Genomic DNA, 27,066 nt, shown 5'->3' on the forward strand with positions numbered 1-27,066 from the left:
GTCTGTAAAGGTTTTAATTTCTCTGTCGAATCTGAATGAGATCCTTGCCGGGTAGAGTAATCTTGGTTGTAGGTTTTTCACTTTCATCACTTTAAAGATGTCCTGCCACTCCCTTCTGGCTTGCAGAGTTTCTGCTGAAAGATCAGCTGTTAACCTTACGGGGATTCCCTTGTATGTTATTTTTTTGCTTTTCCCTTGCTGCTTTTAATATTTTTTCTTTGTATTTAATTTTTGATAGTTTGATTAATATGTGTCTTGGCGTGTTTCCCCTTGGATTTATCCTGTATGGGACTCTCTGAGCTTCCTGGACTTGATTGACTATTTCCTCTCCCATATCAGGGAAGTTTTCAATTATAATCTCTTCAAATATTTTCTCAGTCCTTTTTTTTTCTCTTCTTCTTCTGGGACTCCTATAGTTCGAATATGGGTGCTTTTAATGTTGTCCCTGAGTTCTCTAAGATTGTTCTCAATTCTTTTCATTCTTTTTTCTTTATTCTGCTCTGCGGTTGTTATTTCCACTATTTTATCTTCCAGGTCACTTATCCGTTCTTCCGCCTCAGGTATTCTGCTATTGATTCCTTCTAGAGAATTTTTAATTTCATTATTGTGTTGTTCATCATTGTTTGTTTGCTCTTTAGTTCTTCTAGGTCCTTGTTAAACATTTCTTGTGTTTTCTCCATTCTATTTCCAAGATTTTGGATCATCTTTACTATGATTACTCTGAATTCTTTTTCAGGTAGACTGCCTATTTCCTCTTCATTTGTTTGGTCTGGTAGGTTTTTACCTTGCTCCTTCATCTGCTGTTTGTTTCTCTGTCTTCTCATTTTGCTTGAGTTACTGTATCTGGGGTCTCCTTTTCACAGGCTGCAGGTTCATAGTTCCTATTGTTTTTGGTGTCTGCCCCCAGTGGGTAAGGTTGGTTCACTGGGTGTGTAGGCTTCCTGGTGGAGGGGACTGGTGCATGTGTTCTGGATGAGGCTGGATCTTGTCTTTCTGGTGGGCAGGACCACGGCCAGTGGTGTGTTTTGGAGTGTCTGTGAACTTACTATGATTTTAGGCAGCCTCTCTGCTAATGGGTGGGGTTGTGTTCCTGTCTTGCTAGTTGTTTGCCATAGCATGTCCAGCACTGTGGCTTGCTGGTCATTGAGAGGAGCTAGGTCTTAGCATTGAGATGGAGATCTCTGGGTGAGCTTTTACCATGTGATATTATGTGAGGCTGGGAAGTCTCTGGTGGAGCAATGTCCTGAACTGAGCTCTCCCACCTTAGAGGCTCAGGCCTGACACCTGGCTGGAGCACCAAGATCCTGTCAGCCACACGGCATGGGAGATGTTCACAAATTTTAGGAGTCAACCTGAGAATGAGGAGAAAAGGAATGGAGAGAGCTGGGTATGATAACAACAGTCCTTTAAGAGAAGCTGACGCAAGCCTCTAGCATCATCACAGAAGTATAGCACTGCAAGGATTACTGAAGCAGAGGCACTTTACAAACCTGTTGCATAATCCTCAGGTTTATCTGAGTACAGCATTTTCATTTTCTCATTCTTCCCATTAAAATTCTATCCTCTTCATTCACAAAGGTGGGCATTATCTCCAACAAATGAAAAATAATAACAACTTTTGAGATCACTTCAGGTCTCTTGTTTCTACACAGAAGCATCTTCAGGTATTGCTAAGGAAACATCCTCGTACAGTCCTTTTCCGTGGGGCTCTGAGACAGTCTTCTTTGTGCGATTCTCAATCTTTGGCAGGTGGCTGATGAAAGAGCCTTCAGGCAGAAATCAGAATAAACTACCTTAAGGTTCAAGACATCACACCCCTGCACAGCCGTTGGACCAGAGCTCCATTCCCCAACCTGGCCAGGCCTCTGGAGCTAGGCACCGCTTCACTGTGACTCTGAGCAGGGAAGGTAGGGGGACTGGTGTCACACTGAGGAGGTTTGGGGTTTGCTTGATAGGTGACGTGAGCCACACTCGTCACAGAGAACTCTGAGACCCCAGGATGTGGGCAGCGACAGCAGCCCTGACTTTCTCTTTCCAGGATTCCCCTGCCGGCTCCCTGAGAGCTCCTTAGATCCCTACTTGAGCTTCTGACACCTAACCTAACACTTTGCACTTATGCCTCTTTCTCTACCTTTGCTCATTGTATTTCCTCCACCTGGAATATCCACTGTTCTTATTTCTCCAATAAGAGTATATAGTTCATCCTCCCAATAAGCCTCCTTCATCTGTCTTGAGGAAGGAACCTCTCCCTCCTTGAATACAGTTGACCATTTATAATTCAGGGTTAGAGGCACTGACCCTCCACAGTCAAAAATCTGGGTATAACTTATAGTCAGCCCTCCATATCTGAGGTTCCTCCGTATCTGAGGATGGTGTAGTACTGTAGTATTTACTACTGAAAAAAATCTGTGTATAAGTGCACCTATGCAGTCCAAACCCATGTTGTTCAAGGGTCAACTGTACATATAAGGCATGTTAGCAATACCAGAACAGTAATTCTCAATGAAGCGAGGCAAGGAAGCAATCACAGTTTCCTTTAGAGACCTCACCCCAAACCTACAAAATCAGAATATTAGTCAGGAGGAACAAAATAGGGCATGTGTACTTTGAAAAGGATCCTCTGATACTTCTGAAAAGCCATCTGCCCTAGTGGATAACCACTGTCACTACAGTTATTTGATTCTGTATCTTATGTTCTCCACTCAAAAGAGAGACCAGAAAAGTATAAAATTATACACTGAAGAACTGGTGACTGTGGTTGGTTGCCACTGGGGAGGAAAACAAAGGGACTGGGGTGGGAGAGAAACTTATTTTTTGCAGTACTTCCTTTTGTAACTTTTAAATTTTGTGTCTTGTCCATGTATTATCTATTCAAAAGGAAAAACATAAAGAATGGCACAGACTTAAGAGTCAGATAACCCTGATTTGCTTCCTAAATTTTGTCACTTACTAGCTGTGTATGATCTTGGGCAAGTCACTTTAGCTACCTGACACTCAGTTTTCACATATTAAAAATGGAGAGTTGGAAGTAACTGCTGACCAATAGGGTTATTGTGGGAAATAAAGGAGAAAATGTCTTTAACGCAAAGCACTGACCCTGGTCGCTGAGTGGGGGCCCAGTACATCCCACTGCCTTCACAATTCTACTTGCTGAAACAGAGTGAGAGGTGAACTCACATCTTAATGCCCTTTGGCTCAGAGAATGTAATTCAGGAAGGAAATAAAGTGAAATTTGTCAGTCTGTCTTGTCAAAACCAGAGAATAGGGCCTGGTCTTTTGTTTCCCACACCACAGATCTTACTAATGCTCACTTCATATTACAGTTGACGGCCAGCAGAAAGGTCACTGGCATGAGCATAATGCTTCTCCCTCATAGTGTCTTGATTATCTTAATAGTAAACACTTGCCAAGAAAGCCACCCCTAAAAGTGCAAGTCTCCCCAGATGCGGGGGAACTTCTTGTGTCATGATTAACAGCTTCCTAGAAGCAGTGCAGCTAATGTTCAAACCACTGTAAATTGTTTTCACCTCTCTCTTTCCGTACAACTGCATCCACCTCAAAAGGAAATCTTGTCTATTTACGCTGGCTTCTCATATAGGAAGATGCTTCTTGAATCAGCATCTCGTCAAGAGAAGCGGCTATGAGGTGGGAACTGGAGTGACCAACTAAAGACAGTTAAACCCTTAGAAACACCAGCTATAGCTGTGAAACATGATTTTCCTAATCAGAAATCTGTCAGGACAGAGGAAAAACCTACAGCCTTGGGACTTCCCTGGTGGTGCAGTGGTTAAGACTCCACGCTCCCAATGCTGGGGGCCCGGGTTCGATCCCTGGTCAGGGAACTAGATCCCACGTGCATGCCGCAACCAAGGAGCCCAGAAGCCACAGCTAAGACCTGGCACAACCAAATAGATAAATATTTTAAGGCAAACAAACAAAACCCCTACATCCTTGACCTCAGAGCATGACACTACCCTGCTTAGAACCTTCCACCAGTATTACGTGGCACTGAGAATAAAACCCAGGCTTACCAGCATGGATCTCGAGGCCCTGTAAGCACCTGGTCTTCCTCACCTAACAACATCCTACTCTTCATTTAGTTTGACTGAGACACTCTGAACAAACAACTTCCATTCCTCCCACAGGACAGCTCTTTTCCACCTGTACCTGCCGTTCACCACATTCTTATCCTTCAAGCCTAAACTCGGAAAGGCTTTCCCCAGCTCTCTCTCTAAGGTGCCCCCCAGTTATATTCTCATCACCCTGTTTATGCTTCTTGAATCATCATCACTTCTTACAAGCATTTCTTTGCATCACTTTTTACAGTTTATAACTATCTTCTCAGGTTATTTTTTACTTGTTTATTATCATGCCCTGACCAAAGCCCAGAACCCAGACTCTAGGAGAGCAAGGACCTTTTCTCTTTTGCTTCCCACAGTTGGTAGTGCGGTGTCTGGCGTAGAGTAGGAGCTCTGTAAATATTTCAGGAAGGAAAGAAAGCTCTCTAATCTGCAAGCTGCCTCTGGTACTATCCAGTTGTGTAATTTAAGGTGATTCATTCGACCTATGCACACTTCAGCATCCTCACGTGTGAAATGGATTTGGACAGGCCAGTCTTCTTTACATATTGTAGGGAGAAATTAGAAGCTACTGAATTAAGAGCTAAACTTCCAATTATAAGAGGATTTTTAAAAATTATAGTTCATCAAAATAATCAATCTGTGCAGTCCAGTGGTTAGGACTCGGCACTTTCACTGCCATGACCCGGGTTCAATCCCTGGTTGGGGAACTAAGATCCCACAAGCTGCACAGCATGGCTCAAAAAACAACAACAACAAATCAATCTGTGGACATTTGTAATTAAGAAATCAATGTACAAAAGAGTAAATATGGGGCTTCCCTGGTGGCGCAGTGGTTGAGAGTCCGCCTGCTGATGCAGGGGACACGGGTTCGTGCCCCAGTCCGGGGAGATCCCACATGCCATGGAGCAGCTGGGCCCGTGAGCCATGGCCGCTGAGCCTGCGTGTCCGGAGCCTGTGCTCCGCAACAGGAGAGGCCACAACAGTGAGAGGCCTGCGTACCGCAAAAAAAAAAAAAAAGAGTAAATAAGTGTGATAATTTTACATAGAAAAAGCATACATCCCTTCTCTGACATGTATGTTACACAAAAGAATGGGTATACCAACTACAGATATGTAAACATATACAGGCAACAACTTAATATGAAAAGAGAATAGCGCAATTATGGCTGACTCTTCTAGTGCAAAAAATTTAAAAAAAAACTTTTGCTACAACAAAATTTCAATTAAATGTTTTAAAATAGCTTTTCTTTTTTTAAAGGAGCCTTTAGAAGGTCAGAGACTAAAAGTACTAGAAGTATACAACTGGGAAACAAAACCACCATTTATCAAACGGTTCTTACATGTTGGCATTGAGCTATATTAATTAGGGCATGTATTAAATATATTTATATTTAACCTTCTACAACATAGGTACTATTGTTCCTATTATGTAGAAGAAAAATTAGGCTGCTTATTTCACCTCCTAAAGTACTTCCTCAAATGTTACCTTCTTAAGGAGGCTTTTCCTGGTCAACCTATCTAAAATTGCAAACCCACACTCTCTCCTGAATTCCTTATCCATTTTCCCTGCATGGCACACATCATCTGTACTACAGAAATTATGACTTATTTTGTATCTCCCCCTACTAAAATGTAAGTTCTACAAGACAGCGATTCTTTTTTTCCTGTTCTCTTCTGAAACCCCAGCACCCAGTAGAGGACTTGGCACTGAGTAGATATCAATAAATAATTGATGAATGGATGAACAGTTGAATGTACTGGTGAGGTGGTTCTGAAAGTCTGTTTGACTCGAAGACTTTCCACATCATTACACCAGTGTAACTGAGTACAAGGAGACATAATTCATAGAAGCTGATCAGGAAGAAGATAAAGTTAGACTGGTGGCAAGGAACTAGGGATGAAGGTGAAAGAGAACATGTTCTGCCTGGAGAAAAACAATGACATTCTTTAAGATGTACCGTGTGTGGTTATGATCCTTTCTTCTCATTATAGAATCTGATGATACAGGGTCTTACGGCTTTGAACATGTAAGGACAACTAAAGCTGAACTGCACGATGAACTGAGCCTGAGCAAGGGCATGTTTTCCTCCAAGGACGTCTCTGGAGTTCTAACGGGCAAGGAGGCTAAAAGTTCCTCAGGAAACCTCTGAAGAGCTAAGCAAAGATTTCTACAGTCCCAAAGTACTAAGGGAGAATTGGAGTTCAGGTCCCACCAGGGAGAAGGGATTGGTAAACACCGCAGACTCACTGGAATACCTGGAAGGCCATGTGTTAGGAGCAAAGGCAACAAGAGAGTCTGAACCTTACCCGAAAGGTACCTCTGCCTCGCCTCAGAGATGATCGCCCACCTGTACCCCCCCCACACACACACACAGAGTATCTCCTTATTAGAAGAAACAGTGACTCTTCTGGATGGAGAAGACATCACTTGATGCCTTTCGTAGCTGGCGTACATAATATCGAACATTCAGTCAAATTATGGCATGACGAGATATACAATCAAATAACTATAACGAGAGAAAAACATCAAACCACAGAAACACATCTAAAGTTGATCCACATATTGGAATTAATTATTTTAAGTCCTTATAAGCTATGATTAATATGTTCAAGAAATAGAGAAAAAGATGGCAACTACAGATTTTTTAAAATTGAGAACTCCTCCAAAAGAATTATGATCTAAAAAGGGATAAATTAAATTCTAGAATAGAAAAATATAACAACTAAAATTAAGGACTCAATAGACGGGCAGATTAGGCACAGGAAATTCAGTTAAGTGGAAGACTGGTAAATAGAAAACATCTACTATCTAAGAGTTTAGTGTAAATTAAAGAACAATTTTCAGGAAAAGCATCATTGGTTTTTATGAATGACAGTAAAAGTATTAACAATATCCTATGTGCTTGCAACTACTCTAGGCACATTAAATTTAATTCCTATACAACCCATGAGATAGGTACTAATCTATTAATATCTTCCTTTTACAGACAACAAAACTGAAACATAGAGTCTAGATAATTTTACAAGCTAGTAAATGGATAAGCCAGAATCTGAACCCAGGCAGTTTGACGCCAGAGTCCATGTCACCAGTAAACTATACTGCGGTAATTAATAACATGTGAAGTTTGATGAGGGATTTATATTTCTTACTCTTATTTTGAATTAAACTCCTCTCAACAAATTTAGATGGAATTAGTAATCAGTGACTAATCTAACCTAAATATGATATTGTAAATAGTTTAAGTACAAGCTGTGCGTGTTCTTTCATATTGCACATCTGAGGAAAGCCTGGTCAGTTGGCCCACACAGCCCAGCAAGGAAGTGACTCCAAATGCAGGCTAGCTTACAAGGAAAGAAATACTCCCCACAGCATCGGCTGTGAAAATTCCAACCTAAAAATAACAGCACATGTAACATAAAATTTTAGAAGGAAAATATTCATCACAAATACCCAAAGAAGGAAATGGTAGAACTATCTATAGAGATGACTTCTTACCAAACCCACATGGGACACAGAAAACTCATTCTGAATACTGCATATGACAGCAGAGTTTAAGCTGGGCTTAGCTCATACACCTCAGGTGGGATTACCGTATAATTTCTGAAACTATTCGGACACGAAAACCTTTCCTTTCTCATCATTAATTGAGAAAGCCACCTGGAAGGCTTCTCTAAGTTTCAATTACCCTGGCCCTTTGATTATCCAGAGTGGGGACTATGAAATTAATTTGCAGTGAGAGGTCACTAAAAATGTTAGGAAAAACTGTAAAAGTTACCTTCTGGCATTTTGCCATTAGAAATAAAGGTCTCAATACAAAATTTTTTAAGTCCAAGAAAAAGCATTGCCTATCTCAAAAGATAAGCCACTTTTTTGTTCTTAAACATCTGGACCGGGAAGATTTTTTTTTTTAAGTCTATATCATGGTCTTGAATTTTAGGAAACATTTTAAAAGGACTTACAATATCTGAAAAGCTAACACGCTCTGCACAAGGCCGCTCTGCATACTACCTTTAAGGTTGGCAAAGCAGTCACACCAGGGATTTTGGCTTCTGGAAGTGGCCCACGTTCTTCCCAGGCATATCTAACCATCACGTTTCATAACAGTCAGAACCTACTACATTTCCAGAAAACCTCTAAAACTAAATTCTGAAAACTTTAGATCATAGCACTAATCTAGCTTCTTTGACAAGAACTTAGAGAAAGTTCTTCAAACAACAAAAAACTGGCAACAGTTTAAAAAACAGGGACTTCCCTGGTGGCGCAGTGGTTAAGGATCCGCCTGCCAATGCAGGGGACACGGGTTGGGGCCCTGGTCCGGGAAGATACCATGTGCTTCAGAGCAACTAAGCCCATGTGTCACAACTACTGAGCCTGTTCTCTAGAGCCCATGAGCTACAACTACTGAGCTCAGGTGCCACAACGACTAAAGCCTGTGCACCTAGAGCCCGTGGTCCACAGCAAGAAAAGCCACCACAATCAGAAGCATGAGCAGCACAAGGAAGACTAGCCCCCGCTCGCTGCAACTAGAGAAGCCCGCGCGCAGCAACAAAGACCCAACGCAGCCAAAAATAAATAAATAAATTTATAAAAAATAAAAATAAAAAATAATGCTTACCTTTGAATATTTCTGTAACTCAGCATCGTCTGCAATCTGTGTGTCCAAAGTAGCAATCTAAATTCACAAGAAAGAATATTTCCAATATTTGTAAAAGCATAACTTTATTTCTTCCTAGGCTTTCTGAAAAAAATCTGTATAAAACCTATACATTGATAACTCCATCTAAACTCTTTTCCACATTTCTGAAATCCATAACACATAATGTAAAATTTCAGAGTATATTCGCTTTTTTGTTGTTATTGTTCTCCACAGCAATCTTTTTTCATAAATTATGCAAAAGTTGAACTAGAAGGTGATGGGCAAATACATGTACTATTTTTAAAAATCCATAGCCCCTAAAATTTTAATATAATCCTCCATTGTATTAAAGCCATAAAAATTTTATTCTTTTGACAAAACCAAGAGTATGGTCATTTTTACTTCTAAACCCAGGCCTTGAAACGAAGTTTTCAAGGTCAGAAAAATCAGAGAAGTTTGGAAAAACTGAAGCATCTGACTTTCTACAGCAAGCTCAAACCATTTCCCTAGGAGAAAGAGCTGGCAAGGACACAAACAAAAGACCTGGACTGGTGGAAAGATCGTGGAATACTGAAAGCTTTTAATCCTGGCCTAAAACTATTGTTCTAAGCTTCAATGGTGGACACCCACAGAAGTGAATTCCGTGCAAGCAAAATACTGCACTGATGATTTGCATCTGTAAGTTGTTAATAGAATATGGTGCATCTGGAGGGAGGGGATAAGTTAAACAGTGGTCCAACTAAGGCTTCTAAAAGTACTGCACTTCAGATAAGTAGATTCTGGAAGAAAATAAAGTAAGAAACACTGGAGCACATGCATGAATGTGTATACGCATATTTGCATGTATGCATTCATTCATCCGTCTTGCCTGCCTTCTCCTTTTGTCGCCTCGTCCCTCAGAACATGTTACAACTCTTAATGAATAAACTGTCACTTTAAATTTCCAACTTCAAATTCTGTCTCCTCTTTCTAGCCCCTCTGTTATGACCTCACCACATGATAAATAAAATTTGGAAAGGTGGTTATAAAGAGGATAAATTTTTAACCGAAAAGAGATCATCGCAAAACTGACCACTTAAAAATACTGGTACACCAAACTACTTTAAATATCAACCACTCAGGATAGCAGAAAAGGTCACTTGCTAGGTGATAACCTAATGAAAAAACAGCTTTGAAATCTATGAAGTAAAGAAGCAGCAGTTCATGACGACCCACATGCAAGCACAAAACAAGTAAGAAGAGGAAGTATGCACTGTTTTGACTCATCTTAATGACATTGGAAAATGTCTAACAATAGATAGTGGCTAGAAGAGAAAAAAAAAAAATCTCCAACCAGCCAACAAGTACTAATGACAAACATATGTAAGAAAACGTGAAAGACAAAAGAAATTTAATAGAATACTTTATTACTAACACATTTAGTGAACACTGTAGAGGCTTTTCTAAGTGCAGCTTTCTGTTTTCACGTGGATTCATATGGGGAAATGTAATCAATCCCTTACTCAGTGAATCTAATAACAGGTGAAAGGAAGCCTAATGGACCACTGGCATATAAACTTATACCTAACCTAAATTACTTCCTGTTCTCCCAAATACATTTGATAAGCATTCTTTCATTTTTCTCATAAAACTGTAAGATTCTTCGTGAAACACAGGACTAATATCCACAGCCCTTTCAGTGTATAATAAAACAAACAGATCATAAAAGCAATCATAAAAATGCCAGCAATTTTAAGCAGCTGATACAGGTTATAAATTTAAAGGCAAGTCCTTTCTCTCCTAACATTTTTCTGCCTATTGTTGACTTAAATTGTTTCCACATGAACTGAGTGTCTGCTAATTGTAACTGAAACTTATCTGCAGTCCTTAACTGTCCTTGCAGCTTAAAATGAAAAAAAAAAAAAAAAATCAATTAATTGATCCAGTACGGAAGAAACACAGGAGGAAAAAATAAAGGCCGGGCCGGCTATTCTTCGACTCTCCCATTTCTTTCAATTGTAGCATTCAGAGCTACATTTCATTGACATGAGATGAGACATGAGTGTTTTTTATTAAAAGATTTTAACATACCATTACTTCATAATCAGGGCCCAGTAGGTTTTCCCATCTGGATTTCAGCTCATTTTCTAAAGAGGCTGGGACTCCTTCTGGATTAAAAAAATCAATAAACAAAACATTGAAACTACTGTAAGCTAAACACACTAAACTACTAAATTCTTCCATAACAGCACAGCTTCAGTAAGTAAAAGGGAAATAAATAAAAAGGAAAGTGCATTAACTTAGGTCTATTAGGTAAAGTAAATCAGAGGTGACTTGTAAGACTAATGTAGAATGTAAAATTTTACATTTTACTAATGTAAAATGTAAATTTGGTCTGTGACCAAATTATGATGGGGCTTTTGCTGTTAAGGAATATTTTAAAGGGAAGAGGAAATGATGAGTTATAAATGAAATTTGAATTATATAGTTTGTATACAAACATCCTGTGGCTTACAAGTAAAATGCATCTGGCTTTGGTTTATGCTATGTTAGGACAAACAAGGATTTAAGGTGAATGTTAATCATTTCAGAGTAGTACCTTCCACTCACCCACAGGAAAAGTAAAAACTTATCAAAATATCTTTACTATAAACAACGCATATCAACATGACCCAATCAAATTTTCACTTGGGCAGATATAAAAGCTTTTCTGGTTTAATTCAACCAGTGAGTTGCATGAGCTTTAATACAATAGAAATTTTGTTTTACTTGGGTCTTTTGTGGCTACGTGGTTATCTTTTTTTTTTTTTTTTTTTCTTTTTGCGGTACGCGGGCCTCTCACTGCTGTGGCCTTTCCCGTTGCAGAGCACAGGCTCCGGACGCACAGGCTCAGCGGCCATGGCTCACAGGCCCAGCCGCTCCGCGGCACGTGGGATCTTCCCGGACTGGGTCACAAACTCACGTCCCCTGCATCGGCAGGCGGACCCTCAACCACTGCGCCACCAGGGAAGCCCTGTCATATCTTTATAACTTTCTTACTTAAGGCTAATATTGCCTTTTTTGCATGGGTTAGATGATTTTAAAGAGCGCAGACAGATTTTAAGTGTCCTGCCTATCCTCCGTATGATCTTAGCCAGAAGTCTGTAGTCTGAATGATGCCTAATAGACAAAAATCAAAGTACTAAAACTGTAATTTCAATTTAGATCCACAGTAGCAGCAGAAAATAAACAAACCTCCACCTTTTTTAAGAAAAACTCAATTTTGTCACAAGATTGGACAAGTCACAAAACACCACAACTGATATAACCATCTGCCTAAAAATCAAACATAACTTGCAATATCAGTTTTTTCAAGCCTTCAGCAGACATCTAATCTCGGATGCATATCATGCTTAATTACAGAATACAAATCATTAAGTAAAACAGGCTAACCTCAAAAATCAGAGACTAAGACTAATGAACACTAAAGGACTTAAAATTACTAGATTTACAAAAGCATATCCATAAAGTATATTAACTGATATGCTAGATTACATTTTGAGGATAACTAACTGAAGATCCTATTAAAAACAAAATATCATTCAGGTAGGCTCTGCACCTTTGTTCCTACTCTGTTAACATTTCCGTAAGAAATCACATTAAGAGTTCTATTAAATTTCTTACAGGCAGCAGTTTCCTATGTGGTAGGCTAATTTGAATAAAATTTGCAATGTATTGGTTGAACTGTAAGCTTAAAAACATGATATTTAAAGATATTTTATACACGTATAAAATAATGTCGATATTTCACCTACAATTCTTTTGACTATATTTTTACCTTTCAGTCATACAATGAAATCACAGTCATGAGTTTTAAGGCACAGCACAAAGGCCTAAGTACCAGAGGAAAGAGATTTATTTTAAGCAGCTCAATAAATCCTTGGCTACACAAAATGATCACACACAAAAATGAATATTATGATGCTCTGAAACGATTATTCCAATGGCAATGAAGGGGAGCAGAATATGCCACCCCCAAATATTGCCACTTTGGCATGTGGATTATTTTCAGCTGAAGGCAATCAAGACCCAGCAGACTCAGGAAAAACTTTCACCTCTCCCTTAACTACCTAAAAGAATTTAGATAGGGAACCTGTACCAGAAAGACAGTTATTACCAGAGATAACTTTTTTATTTGAAAGACCTATCTGCATGGCTGGGCAAACTTCTAATTACCAAACATCTGCTCTTCTTATCATCCTGTAAATTACTCTCCTCCCCTTGGAAGGCCCAGGCCCCTACCCCATTCCTTAACTCAGGATAGCACAGAAGCTTCAACTGCCCAACTTGCCCTTGGGGCTCATATTTTTATGGGACTCTTACACATAGGAAATTAGTTTTTCTCCTGTGTTAATCTGTCTTATGTCGATTTAATCATTAGACCAGCCAAAAGAACTAGACGAGAAGAAGAGAAAACAGTTCTGCCCCTACAGCAAAAAGAGAGTTAACTTCGTAACAGTTGGAAGAATTTGGTCTAACTCTCTAGCTGAAATTATATATACTCATGAAAAAAAAAAAAAAAAAAAAGGTAGTGAGGTTGATCCAAAAAGAGCAGATATTTCTAAAAATATTTCTAACTTTAGAATGTATTTGATTTTCACCTGATAGTTCATTGTACATCTCTTTGGGTTCACATGAATTTAAAGAGCAAAAATTAACTGCAATCTACTTGGGTCAAAAAGAACAAGTTAAATTTCCAAACTATAGGAAATTTTAAAACTTGAATGAGGGGTTTACTCCTTCCTTCAGGCCATTCTTTCCCAAGAGAAGGCAATCAAAGCCAAAAGCCAACGTGGACATGGATGAAGTTTTAGTCCATTTCATCCAACTGGCAAGGCTTCCCTGAGTGCCTTTGTACAGGAAACTGTGTGAGACTGTTACTCAACATGCTTACAGAATACAGTCAACTAGAGTAGACAAGGTATCAAAGAACAAAGCACAAGGACAAAGCTGCACATCAATTAAAAAGAAAATTAAACAATAAATATATAGCAACCTGGAAATTTGATAAAATATATAAAAATGTATACATTATTGTTATGGTGAAAAGGAAATACTGCTATATGTATACAGACACTGTATATCTATAGCTATATCGATGATAATAATACAAGCTAAAGTATGTAGTAATTAAAAATGCCGACAAGATTAAAAGTTACCACACTCATAAAATGTATTCAAAATCAACATAATTGGGCTTCCCTGGTGGTGCAGTGGTTGAGAGTCCACCTGCCAATGCAGGGGACACGGGTTCGTGCCCCAGTCCGGGAGGATCCCACATGCCACGGAGCGGCTGGGCCCGTGAGCCATGGCCACTGAGCCTGCGCGTCCAGAGCCTGTGCTCCGCAACGGGAGAGGCCACAACAGTGAGAGTACCACAAAAAAAAAAAATAAATAAAAATAATTAAACAATGATTAAACAACAGTATGCTCGATTCTCAACTGCCACAAGTGTTAAGATGTTGATATTAAGAATATCTTATTTTATATCTCCAAAAATGCCTCTAAAATTCCTCATATTATATTAACTATAAAGAGAGAAAGCTTTGAATTGAATGCTTCGTGCCTACCCAGTTTTTCTAAGGCTTGTATATTGCCATTTTTTAGATTATCCATTCTTCCTTCAGTTTCCTCATCTTCACTGAAATTAGTTTCCTTTTCCACTGCTCCAGTCAGAAAGAGCGCTGGTGTTTTTGGTGGTTCTACCACAGTTCCTAAAATAAGAATTGTTAATTTGAATCACTATCAGATGAAGGCCATATTTAAGTAAGTTTATTCCACTCTATTGTCCCATTTCACAACCTTCTTATAAACTTTTCAGGTAACTTACACATATGATACCTTTAGTTAAAATGCCACTTGTGATAACCACTCAATTCATTAAAAAATACACTTGTAGTATTATTGAAAAGAATAAGGAACTAGGCAATGGGAAGAGAAAAGCAAGGTAAAGTCAATGACAAAGCAGGAGGAGATGCTTTTCAATATAGCCTTGGGGGGTGGGGGGAAGGAGGAGAACACTGGGGGCCATATGTTCTTGCTGCTGTGGTGGGCAGAGAGCAAGATATGCAGAAGAAGCCGGTTCCGTTGCTCTGGGCAATCCTAGGTTCTGGCATGACATCATCATGAGTTTCACAAACAACTCTACATAAGTAACCTTGTGAATGGGAAGAAAAGGGGAGAGTCTTCTCCTGGTTGCAGAGTTTCCTTCCTTAGCTAAATTGAGTTAAGTAAGCGTTCAATCTCAAGTATGCCAGTCATTATGTATCTCTTAAACACAAGAAAGGTTGAACAACAATCATTTTACGTTATTTTTAAATAACCACATGTAACTTATAAAGTATTCTTATCAAAAATATTGAACCTGGGCTTCCCTGGTGGCACAGTGGTTGAGAGTCCACCTGCTGATGCAGGGGACACGGGTTCATGCCCCGGTCTGGGAAGATCCCACATGCAGCGGAGTGGCTGGGCCCGTGAGCCGTGGCCGCTGGGCCTGCACGTCCGGAGCCTGTGCTCCGCAACGGGAGAGGCCACAGCAGTGAGAGGCCCGCGTACCGCAAAAAAAAAAAAAAAAAAAAAAAATACTGAACCTGAATTTAAGGCTCTAGCTCCTAGCTCACAAGAAACATAGGGGATAGAGGAACAAGTCAAATGACACCACAAGGAAACAATCAAATTCTGAATGTACCATTCTAGTGACAAATGGCCAAATCCCTTCAAAAAGTCTATGCCGGGCTTCCCTGGTGGCGCAGTGGCTGAGAGTCCGCCTGCCGATGCAGGGGACATGGGTTCGTGCCCCGGTCCGGGAAAATCCCACATGCCGCGGAGCGGCTGGGCCCGTGAGCCACGGCCGCTGGGCCTGCGCGTCCGGAGCCTGTGCTCTGCAACGGGAGAGGCCACAACAGTGAGAGGCCCGCGTACCACCAAAAAAAAAAAAAAAAAAAAGTCTATGCCATGGAGGCAGGGGCAAGAGATTCTTCTAGATTAAGAAACCAAAGAAGCATAATACAATGCAATAGGCTCAATGCATAAAAATCAATGATCTTGATTTTATGAGGCTTTTGAGGGGAAGAAAGGGAAGTGGAAAAAGGAGCTACAAAAGACATTTGGGAGCAATTGGGAAAATTTAAGTATGTGTTGGGTATTTGATATTAGGGACTTACTATTAATTTTCTTTGGTGTGATAATGATATCATGACTATTTTTAGAAGCCATAACTGATGTAGGGCTAAATTGTCATGATATCTACTACTCACTCTTAAATGGTTCAGAAAAAGGTAAACAGATGATGCAAACATGGCAAAATGTTAACTGCTGAATCTAAATGGTGGGTTTTTGGGTATCTGTTACATTAGTTTTCAATTTTCCTGTATGTTCAAAAAATTTTATAATAAAAAGTTTAAAAATATAACCAGTTAAAAGTTCCTATGATCTTCACATGACATTTTAAACCACACAGGATTTTTTAGAACATTAATCTCTTGATACACACTAAATGCACAGCCCAGTGCCAGCAAGACAAATGCCAGCCAGAAGCTGCTAATGTAGCTTGGGGAGAAGAGTTACACACTAAACAGTGTGCAGAGTACAAAGCAATACATGATTGGTTGTACGCTACAAGTAGTATACAAATTGGTACACAAATAAGTATATACAAGGTATGCAAATAAGAGTTTAGAGGAGAAAAAGACAGTAAGATTTTGAATGGCAGAGGAAGGTACTGCACAAGAGCTAGAAGCCATGCAGTTTGTTTCAGTAAAACAAACTTAAATGCTGACTATGAGGAAGGCACACAGAGATGTATTCAATGGGGCAGGGGACACAGGCATAACCACTCCCCTACATTATAGTGGCCACACACAAAACAGGTGATTACAACACGGTGTGAAAAATGCTACAGTAGAGTGCTCTTCAAAGGGTGCTAGTGAAACACACAGGAGGGACACCCAAACCATGGAAGAAGTGCAGATTTAGAGTCAAAACCTATCCCAATACAAATTTAAAATGTAGGCACGCCCAGTAAAGAATTGCTAATTCGCAGATGACATAGTTCATCTGATACAACAGACTAAAGCCAAAGGCTCTATCACAGCTACTAAAAACCATTATAATGGTATAAATATTTATGTAAACCTTTAAGGTCAATACAGCATTTGTACATTCTGTACTATTTAGGCAATTTTAAATTTCATACACACAATGCAGTTGACAGGGCATCTATCTTTCAGCAGCAGAATTTCCACTACCACATAAAACTTAAAAAGTTCCAACATAGGGACTTCCCTGGTGGCGAAGTTGTTAAGACTCTGTGCTCCCGGGAGGGTGGGAGGGAGGGAGACGCAACAGGGAAGACATATGGGAACATATGTTTATGTATGACTGATTCACTTTGTTATAAAGCAGAAACTAACACACCATTGTAAAGCAATTATACCCCAATAAAGATGTTAAAAAAAAAAAAAAAAAAAAAAAGACTCTGTGCTCCCAATGCAGGGGGCCCGGGTTTGATCCCTGGTTGGGGAACTAGATCCCACATGAATGCCGTGACTAAGAGTTCGCATACCACAACTAAGGAACTGATGAGCCATAACTAAGGAGCCCACAAGCTGCAACTGAGGAGCCCACCTGCCACAACTAAGACCCTGTGCAACCAAATAAATAAATAAATAAAATAAAATAAAGTTCCAATGTAAATACAATTTAATATCAGTTGAAAGCAAACATTTCTAGGCTCATTATATCTTCAGAGAAGGGGAAAAAATATGTACTCAACGTTTGACAAATTCTAATGGAATTATTTCTTACCCACTAGTTATATAATTAGTCATTCATTTTATTTTTTTTTGAACCGTACTTTAATTTATTGGCATTGTCAATCTATGAACAAGACAGGTTTTTTTTCTTTCCATGAAGGGAGATCATTTTCAATCTGCCATAACACGTGCCCACACATCTTCACCTTGAACATGCAACATTTCAAGCTGTAGTCAGAGTAAATTATTCCTTTTACGCTTTCACAATTTTTATGCTGCTGCCAGAAGTCTTCTTGGCATTTGCTTTGAATCCTGTCTTCAATGCATCCCTCACTGCTTTTGTACAGATCTGGGAGTATCGGATGTAGCTGAGTCCAGCTTGTCGCCAGTATGCCACCATGATTTCACGAGAGGGGGCACGTCCGGCCACATCACGAGGACCTGTCAATGTTGGCTCAGCGTGCAGCCCAGCTGCCAGAAGGTCAGTCCTGAGAAGTGTAAGGGGCGGGGCCCCAGACCTGCTAGTCATTCTTTTCTTTTTAAAAAATAAATTTATTTATTTATTTTTGGCTGTGTTGGGTCCTCGTTGCTGTGCACGGGCTTTCTTTTTAGTTGCGGCAAGCGGAGCTACTCTTCACCACAGTGTGCAGGCCTCTCATTAAGGTGGCTTCTCTTGTTGTGGAGCACAGGCTCCAGGTTCGCGGGCCTCAGTAGTTGTGGCACATGGGATCAGTAATTGTGGCTCAAGGGCTCTAGAGTGCAGGCTCAGTAGTTGTGGCACACGGGCCCAGCCGCTCCGTGGCATGTGGGATCTTCCCGGACCAGGGCTCAAAGCCATGTTCCCTGCATTGGCAGGTGGATTCTTAACCACTGCGCCACCAGGGAAGCCCCAGTCATTCATTTTAAATTGAATGTGTTCCCATGATTGCCAAATTTTGTTGATCTATCTACATTTGTAAGTTGATAATTAAAAATTGTCATGCATACAATTTTGCATTTGTTCCATAATGAAAATTTACTATTCTTATAATCAAAGTAACAAATATTATTTTATAAATAAAAGTGTCCTTAATAGAAATCCATATTTTATTTTCTCTTGCTATAGTTCACAAAGTAAATCAAGAAATATTAGAATCAAATACATCATTAGAGGTAATATGAAACCTGAAGTTTGCAAAATGTCAAAGCATTAGACAACTGAGAGCCCCTGGAACAAAATGTGGCAAAGCTTTATTATTCAAATATAAGAAATAAATGAAATTTGGAAGGTTTTTGGGAAAATGATTTCCATCTCCATTTAGAGAAGCTCTCAGAGCTTAATGCATGTCAGTGTTCACATTCTAACATTTGGACTGGCACGTTACAATAGGCAAAGGAAACTCTTCAAGGCATAAATGAATTGATTTCACTTCTCCACTGCTACTTTTCACAAGGTGGGCAGTTTTTCCTTCCCAGACTTATAGAACAACTTCCGTAAATGAGTTGATCTTCCAAACCCAGACAAGGTAGGGGGAGGGACAGAGGAATTAATTACCTCTGTCAGAGGGCCCTTCATGTGGAGAAGCAGATGAGGATGTTTTCCTTCGAACTAGGGTTAGGTGTACCACTTGCCCTGCATTTCTTAACACTTCAACAACATCCTGGTTGGCAAAACCCTGAATATTCACACCATCGACCTAAAACATTAAAAGATACATTAAACAGAAGTTCCAAGTTAGCTACCACTTTTAATTCTGGCAAGGCAGTATAAAGTTAGGCAATTCATTTCATCCCCAAAATAATTTGTATTAGACCTAAGAAAGTATTTTTGAATAAGGATGAAAAATTAGTAGTAAAACATGCTGACAAATTTTCTGAGAAACTAGAAAGCAAACTGAAACTTGTATTCCTAAGTCTTACACTTAACTTATAGCCTGAGAAAGGTAGAGGGTCTTAATCTCTGATGCTATTCAAAATTCAAAGTGCCATAAAAGGTGGTCAGTTGTTATACAGAGCTCTCAAGACGTATTACTAGAAGCCATTATTACTAAAAGTGAACAGGCCATCCAATACTTCACCCCTCTACTATATATCATTATGTGATATTTTCCAGAAGAAACTGATCTCCCTCCATTAGGTTTTCTAGTATTCTGAAAAAGCACATGCAGGAAAGGTATTTACTAATCTCAGTCAAGTCCAATCACACATTCTTATTAAGTCCATCATGACCAACAGGCCTCCTCGCTCAATCTTCTTCAAGCTAGCCAAACCACTGCTATAGCTTTCCCCCTAATATCTTCTCCAAAATTTTATCACTCATCTCCAAACTGCCAATCACAAGACATTTCCTAAGCCCAATAACGGAAAAGCCAAGGGTCATGAAAGGTGCTTCCTTAGATGGACCTGAAGGACAAACATTCAAATTATACCAACAAACATTTGTTTCTGTATAAATCAATAAATTAAATGTGTGTGTATACATGCTTCAAAATTATTATGAAAATAAACTGTAGGGCTTCCCTGCTGGTGCAGTGGTTAAGAATCCGCCTGCCAATGCAGGGGACACGGGTTCGAGCCCTGGCCCGGGAAGATCCCACATGCCGCAGAGCAACTAAGCCCATGCACCACAACTACTGAGCCTGTGCTCTAGAGCCTGCACACCACAACTACTGAGCCTGCGAGCCTCAACTACTGAAGCCCACACACCTAGAGCCCATGCTCCGCAGCAAGAGAAGCCACCGCAACAAACAGCAGCCCCCGCTCGCCGCAACCAGAGAAAAGCCCGTGCACAGCAACGAAGACCCAATGGAGCCAAAAATAAAATAAATAAAATAAATTTATAAAAGAAAAAGAAAATAAACTGCAAAATTTAACTAATTTCTACTAAATGGAGGAAATACCGATTACAATCCGAATTAATAAAAGGCAATGATTGCATTCTCAAAAACAAAAAATACCTCAATTTTGTATATAGTCAAAATTACTATTAATAGAAAAACTACTTTCACAAAGAGATAAATAGTTCTAGTAAATGGCCTATTAATTGCATATAAAATTGATGAATTTAAAGAACACAAAGAGGTGCTTGAAATGTTTTATAAGAGAATGCTAGAGCATCTTTCAAATATATGTGTATGTTTATTATAATATACATATGTATACAGTATTTTTTTTCCTGCCAATATCATTAGTGACTCCTTTCTTCACAGGCAGTTAAAAAAAAAAAATTAGAATGGACAAACAACAAGGTCCTGCTGCATGGCACAGGGAACTATATCCAATCTCCTGGGATAAACCATAATGGAAAAGAATACTAAAAAATGAAGGTATATACGTGTAAAACTGAGTCACTTTACTGTACAGCAGAGATTGGCACAATGTTGTAAATCAACTTATATTTCAATTAAAAAAATTTCTTTTTAATTAAAAAAAATTTAGGACCATGAGAATCCAAATTAATGAGATTTCACTGCACTAACAAACTTAATTTTTTAAAAACATTATGAGACTATATTAAGCCATTCCCATTGCATATATATTATAATAGTGATAACTTTTTCCCCCAACTTGATTCAGTTCTAAAACAGAGGGCAGTTACTTACAGCAACTATTTGGTCATTCACTTGAATTTGACCATTGTGGTATGCAGCGCTGCCAGGTATTATACTTTTCACATAAATCCCTGAAGCTTCTCCTACGGTGCACAAAACATATGGAAAAAGGAAGAAAGCTCTAATTAGGCCTTGATTGCAAAATTCATATCAAGAGGTTAATTAGCTAAAGGGGCTGACTGAAGCCTTGATAAATACTATTCTGAATGCAAGCAGAGAAACTGATGGATTATTTCAAACTGTCACCATAACAAGTGACCCAAATTTGAAATGATTTGATTGATGCCTATTTTTGGAAAAATAATCAGTAATGGAACCTTGATGAAATGCATTCCAGTATCAGCTGGAATTCAGGAGAGCTCAGGTTAAGTCTTACTCTCTTCTCTTGGTCCATCTCCCTTCTCACTGCTGACTTGCCATAAACCTTCATCATTTCTCAGCAGCACTAAGACAAGAGGGCCCTAACAGGTCTTCCTACATTTAGTTCACTGCTCATGTTAGCTTCTATATATATCATAAAATGTATATAAAAATTACAACTATATAAAAAGTATGCATGCCTATGGGCAAGGGCTGGAAGAAAAGTTAGAAAAAGAAAGACCATAGCTCTGGAAGATTTTATATTTTTATCTCAATTTCAAATGAACTTAAAATATTGTCTGTAGAAGGAATATAAACAACAATGGATTCCTACAGCCTACATGATAAAATGTAAATTTCATAGAATCACATTCAAGGACCTCCATAATTTGCCCCAAACTTCTTGTTTTACTTCATCTTCCAACTACCGCTCCAATAAGACAAAAGTCCAGACACGCAAGACTCATGATGTTCCACCAAAACACCAAGGATTTTCTATATTCTATCCCTTTTCTCATTTTTTATTCCTGTCGATCTCAACCCTTCTATCTAAATCCTTCTCCTTTTCCATGCTTAGTACAAATGCCTCTTTCTTTGTGAATTCTCCATTTCCCTGTCATAATGAGTCTTTCATCTGCTATATGATGATAGTTTGCTTGCATTTCTGATAACACATACGCTTCATTTATCCTCAAACAACTGACAGTTATTTACATGTTTATCTCCCTGAATAGACTTTTCTTATATTCATTTTTCTACTCCCTCTAAAACTAAGCAAAGCAACTGCTCAAAAGTTCCAATGAATGGAATAAAGCGAAAACTATTTTGAAAGACTACATGTTTAAAAAGCATATTGAGTTATAAAATGTTCTAGTGTTTGGATTCAACACTGCTCCCCCAGCCCTTGCTCCAGTCCCAAAAGCTTCTTTTGAGGGTAAAGAAGTAAAATGATTCTTTTCTTATTCAGTAACATAAACATCAAATTTTCTGTTATCTATCATTCACTTCATTTTACTCTGCATGTATATCACCAGGTTTACAACTTGAAAACTTAATGTAATAAAGGTTCATAAACCACAAGTTTATGATTTCTCTAACCAGACAGCATATTAAGAGCTACTCAGTACATTTTTTTTTGCAACATTATTATACAATCCATACTTAGCTCTTTAGAACTCATTTAAATTCTGAACCTAAAAATGGTGGCACTTAGAAAAATCTAAAGGGAAAACAGTTATTTCATTAGGCTAAAATAGCACAAGGTGGTCTGACATGAATTTCATCCAGGACTTTGAATATATTAGCACTTTTAATCTTTCCACCTGCTGTAAATATGCAAAATAATAACTTAAAAAAAATTAACACTGTAACCTTGCAATTTTTAAAAAACTAGAACATTTCATAACTTTAACTTTTCATCTTACTAGCAAATATTTGTGAAAAAGATTTATTTTTCCTTACTAGTGATAGTGATTTCTTATCATAATAGAGTAACTCTTACAGTGAAAGTTGCCAAAGCTTTGCATGTTGGAGTTCAGGGAGTATTATTCAGAGATACTTGGGCCATGCATTTATTCTTACAATGTATTCCCTTTATATGAAAGAAAAATAATTCTAATTAAAGCATTTGTTTTATTTTCTTTTGATAATTAAACATAATAATAGTACTTTTTGACATTCACAATATGAAATATATGCAGTAATCATTTTACTTTATCACATGTAAAATGTCATAATATGCAACAGTCTCAATATTCAAAATATATCTATCTTAGAAACAAGAGGAGGTACAATTCAAATGTTATACACTATGTTGGATAAATTAAATTCTTTTGTTAATGACTATTGAGCCAGCTATAAAACTGCTGAGATAAAACTGTGATTCTCTAATCATTTTTTGTAATTGGTTGCTATTACAGATTCATGGTTTTATTGTTCAATGTTTAAATTAAAATCTGCAGATATTTAATTTTACTCTCTAGAAACCTTAACATCCTTTACAATTATTTCCAAATGTAAAATAGAAATGATTCATTTACCTGTCTGAGCGGTTCCAACATAACCAACAATTCTAATTCCAAGACTTTGTCCATCTTTTTTAATGAGTTCAACATCATAAGTTTCAAAAAGAGTAGAATTGTCCTGAAAGGAAAAAAATAATTTTAATTATATATAACGTTTAAGTTATCTAGCTTGTGTACATAGTCAATTTGTGCATGGTTTTTCAAGTATTTTCTGAGCGCCTGTGGTACGCAGAAGTTTAAGATTGTCTCTGACTTTTGATCCCTGGTGCCATTCCTGTGTTTATATCATGGAAAAGGGAGATTATCCAGGTAAGCCTAATCTAAGCAGGCACCCTTCAAAAGCAGAGAGTTTTCTCCTATTGACGGCAGAAAGGGAAGTGAAAAAGATTAGAAGCATAAGGACTGGACTTGTGGTTTGAAGAAGGAGGGGTCATGTGAGAAGGAACACAGGGGGACTTAAGGAGCTGAAAGAGGTCCTTAGCTGACAGCCATTAATACAGAGACTTCAGTCCTATGGCTACAAGAAACTATTCTGCCAACAATATGATAGAGCTTGGAAATGGACTGTTCCCAGAGCATCCAGATAAGAGCCCAGCTAGGCCAACACCTTGATTTAGGCTTTGTAAGACTCTAAGAAGAGCCCAACAGAGCTCACCCAGACTTCAGACCTACAGAACTGTGGACCAACAAAGGGTACTGCTTCAAGCCACATTTGTGATCATTTGTTATACAACAAGAGAAAACTAATACAGCCACTTAGAAAAAACTCAGCTTAAATTTGTATCTGAAAGAATTTAAAGAAAAAGTTAGAAACAAATGGTAAGCCTAACCATTGTAAGCAAAAAATATTGACCTAAAACTGATTATCATTCTTGTCTTCTAATTTAAAATACTTCTGTAAAAGAGTAAGGTGTCTAAAAACATAATACCTTGCTTTCAATTCAAAACATTAATAATAGAAAGTAAATAACCGATTGCATCAAATTCTCACTTATCACACAGCTACACTGGTTCCTCACTACAAAGTAGAAGGCTTCAGCAAACCAGAAGAATGGATGGAAAAGAAAATGGTTCTAACTAGTTTGGAGAAGAAAAGAAAAATGATTCTAATATCTCCGACAGAAAACTTCCACTCACATGGTTCCAAGTAGGGAAAGGCTTTCCAGAAGCCACCGAATGGCTCCTCAAATGAATGTGAAAGGTGGCTTCCCACCCCCTTCTCACCATAATCACTTCTCTTTTCTTCTTCCTGGCTTGTCCTTTTAAAAACTATTTCTTTCCTTTTGCCTTATTATCTCTTGATTCAGAGCCTGTGAGATGGATGGAAAGAACTTGGGACTGAGGGATGGGGGGACCAGATTGAGGCAGTCAAAAGGTACAAACTTCCATTTGTACCTTGTATTATAAGATGAATATGTACTAGAGATGTAATATACAACGTGATAAATATAATTAGCACTGTATGTTATGTATGAAAGTTAAGAGAATAAATCCTGGGTTCTCATCACAAGAAAAATTTTTTTTCTATTTCTTTAATTGTATATGAGGTGATGGATGTTCACTAAACTTATTTTGATAATCACTTCATGATGTATGTAAATTCAATCACTAGGCTGTACACCTTAAACTTATAAAGTGCTGTATGTCGATTTTATCTTAATAAGACTGAAAGACAAAAACCAAGAAAAGAACTTGGAATGGACCAGAAAGATCTAAATTCAAACCCCAGCTTTGCAAATTACTACCTATATGACCTTTAAAACAAGTTATTTGGACTTCCATTTCCTCATCTATTAAGTGGATGATAAGACCTATCTTGCAGAATTCTTATGAAAAATTCAGATGACTTAGACAATTCCAGGTGCTTGATAATGATTAATGGTAATGATTATTATATAACTGTAATGATTGTTAATAATCAAAATAAAAATTATTATTATTAATGTCTATTCCCTTTGGCCAGTCTGTTCTTATCAGTGATAACACACATACGCTGACGAGTAGTTACAGTGTCCCCTCCACTATCTGGATATCTGTTCACCAATCTTATGAAATAGAAATGCAGGTATTATTATTCTCCAATTTACAGATGAGTAGCTGAGGCTCAGGGAAGTTGAATGACTTAACCCTGAGAAATGGCAAAAAAAAGAAAATCAAACTTGTCTAGTGTCTACAAATTGGGCTCTCCTCTGCTTCCCTGTTGAGCACTGAGACACAACTCACACGCATGCGACACTTGGAGTGGAAAACATTTCTAATCCTGCAGTAAATCACACCCAGTACTGAATTTACCATGAAAGAGTAATTTGTATACTCACAGAACTAGGGCTCCTGTTGGCCACAGCAGGCAGGGCAACAGGTAAGGCTGCAGGGTTAGGAGGGGCTATGGAAATTTCACCAACTGGGTCTCTTGCAACAAGCATCCTGACAGAATTCCCACAGTTCCTCAGCACTTGTGCAACTTGCTCACTGGTCATTCCCTGCACATTTGTGCTACCAATCTTCAAGATGTGATCCCCTGTCTGGAGTCTTCCATCCTTTAATCCAAGGAAAAAAAAAATTATTATGAGAAATCATTGGTCTAACTTCACTAGTTAATAACAATTCATCAGACCTTGAGTCGTGGCAAAATGGCTGATAAAGAAGCCATCTAAAAATGCTGAATAAAATATAATACTTTTAATGAACAGCTGAATTGGCAACACAGAAAAGGAAGTCCTTGTAAAACAAAAAAAGAAGGGGGGGGGCACAGGAGGAGAGTTCAAAAGGAAAAGAGCAACCAGATTTTTAAAATGGCCATTTGCTTGAGGGTATCACTTCATGCCTAATGGCCTAGAACCAGGTAAAAATAGCCACATACATAAGGAAGTGACCTGAAAGCCCTGGGCATTAGGAAAGGAAGAAAGTCAGATCAAAGGCCACCGACAAAAAGTGAAGAACCCTAAGGGCCGACAAGCCCAGTGACACATTTGAGGAACAGCAAGATGTCAGTGTGGCTGGAAGAGAATGAGCAAAGAGGAGAGTAGTCAAGAACCGATGGGAGGGCTTCCCTCGTGGCACAGTGGTTAAGAATCTGCCTGCCAATGCAAGGAACACAGATTCGTGCCCTGTCCCGGGAAGATCCCACATGGCTCGGAGCAATTAACCCCGTGCATCAAAACTACTAAGCTTGAGCTCTAGAGCCTGCGAGCCACAACTACTGAGCCCATGTGCCACAACTACTGAAGCCTGCACGCCTAGAGCCCGTGCTCCGCAACAAGAGAAGCCACGACAATGAGAAGCCCATGCACTGCAATGAAGAGTAGCCCCCACTCACCTCAACTAGAGAAAGCCCACACACAGCAACAAAGAGCCAACACAGCCAAAAATAAATAAATAAATAAATTTATTTTTAAAAAAAAGAGCCGATGGGAGCATTACCAGGGGGTCAGCAGTATACAGCATCTGCTCTGAGCCAGGGGGAAGGGAAGTCATTGGAGGGTTTTGAGCAGTGGAGTGACATGATCTGACTTATTTTTAACAAGATCACTCCAGTCTTTAAGCTGAAAATAGACTAAAGGAGAGAAAACAATAGAAGCAGAGATACCAGTTGGGAGGCTAAT

The 27,066-nt window shown here is 38.7% G+C and overlaps 1 protein-coding gene across 24 annotated transcripts in view; it reads right to left on the reverse strand.

Moving 5' to 3' along the window:
• PATJ (PATJ crumbs cell polarity complex component) overlaps positions 1 to 27,066 on the reverse strand; it is a 405,040-nt gene that overhangs the window by 336,848 nt on the left and 41,126 nt on the right. For 23 of the 24 annotated variants that reach the window (XM_049696976.1, XM_049696961.1, XM_049696959.1 and 20 more), the window contains 7 exons: positions 25,783 to 26,001; positions 23,480 to 23,582; positions 21,072 to 21,163; positions 19,025 to 19,166; positions 14,308 to 14,451; positions 10,790 to 10,866; positions 8,699 to 8,755 (listed from right to left, as the gene is read on the reverse strand). In XM_049696976.1, coding sequence (XP_049552933.1) covers positions 8,699 to 8,755; positions 10,790 to 10,866; positions 14,308 to 14,451; positions 19,025 to 19,166; positions 21,072 to 21,163; positions 23,480 to 23,582; positions 25,783 to 26,001 — 834 coding nt within the window. The remainder of the gene's footprint in view (positions 1 to 8,698; positions 8,756 to 10,789; positions 10,867 to 14,307; positions 14,452 to 19,024; positions 19,167 to 21,071; positions 21,164 to 23,479; positions 23,583 to 25,782; positions 26,002 to 27,066) is intronic. The other variant, XM_049696921.1, reaches the window with a different exon arrangement.

This window comes from Orcinus orca, chromosome 1 (genome assembly GCF_937001465.1).
Source record: "Orcinus orca chromosome 1, mOrcOrc1.1, whole genome shotgun sequence".
Lineage (NCBI taxonomy): Eukaryota > Metazoa > Chordata > Mammalia > Artiodactyla > Delphinidae > Orcinus > Orcinus orca.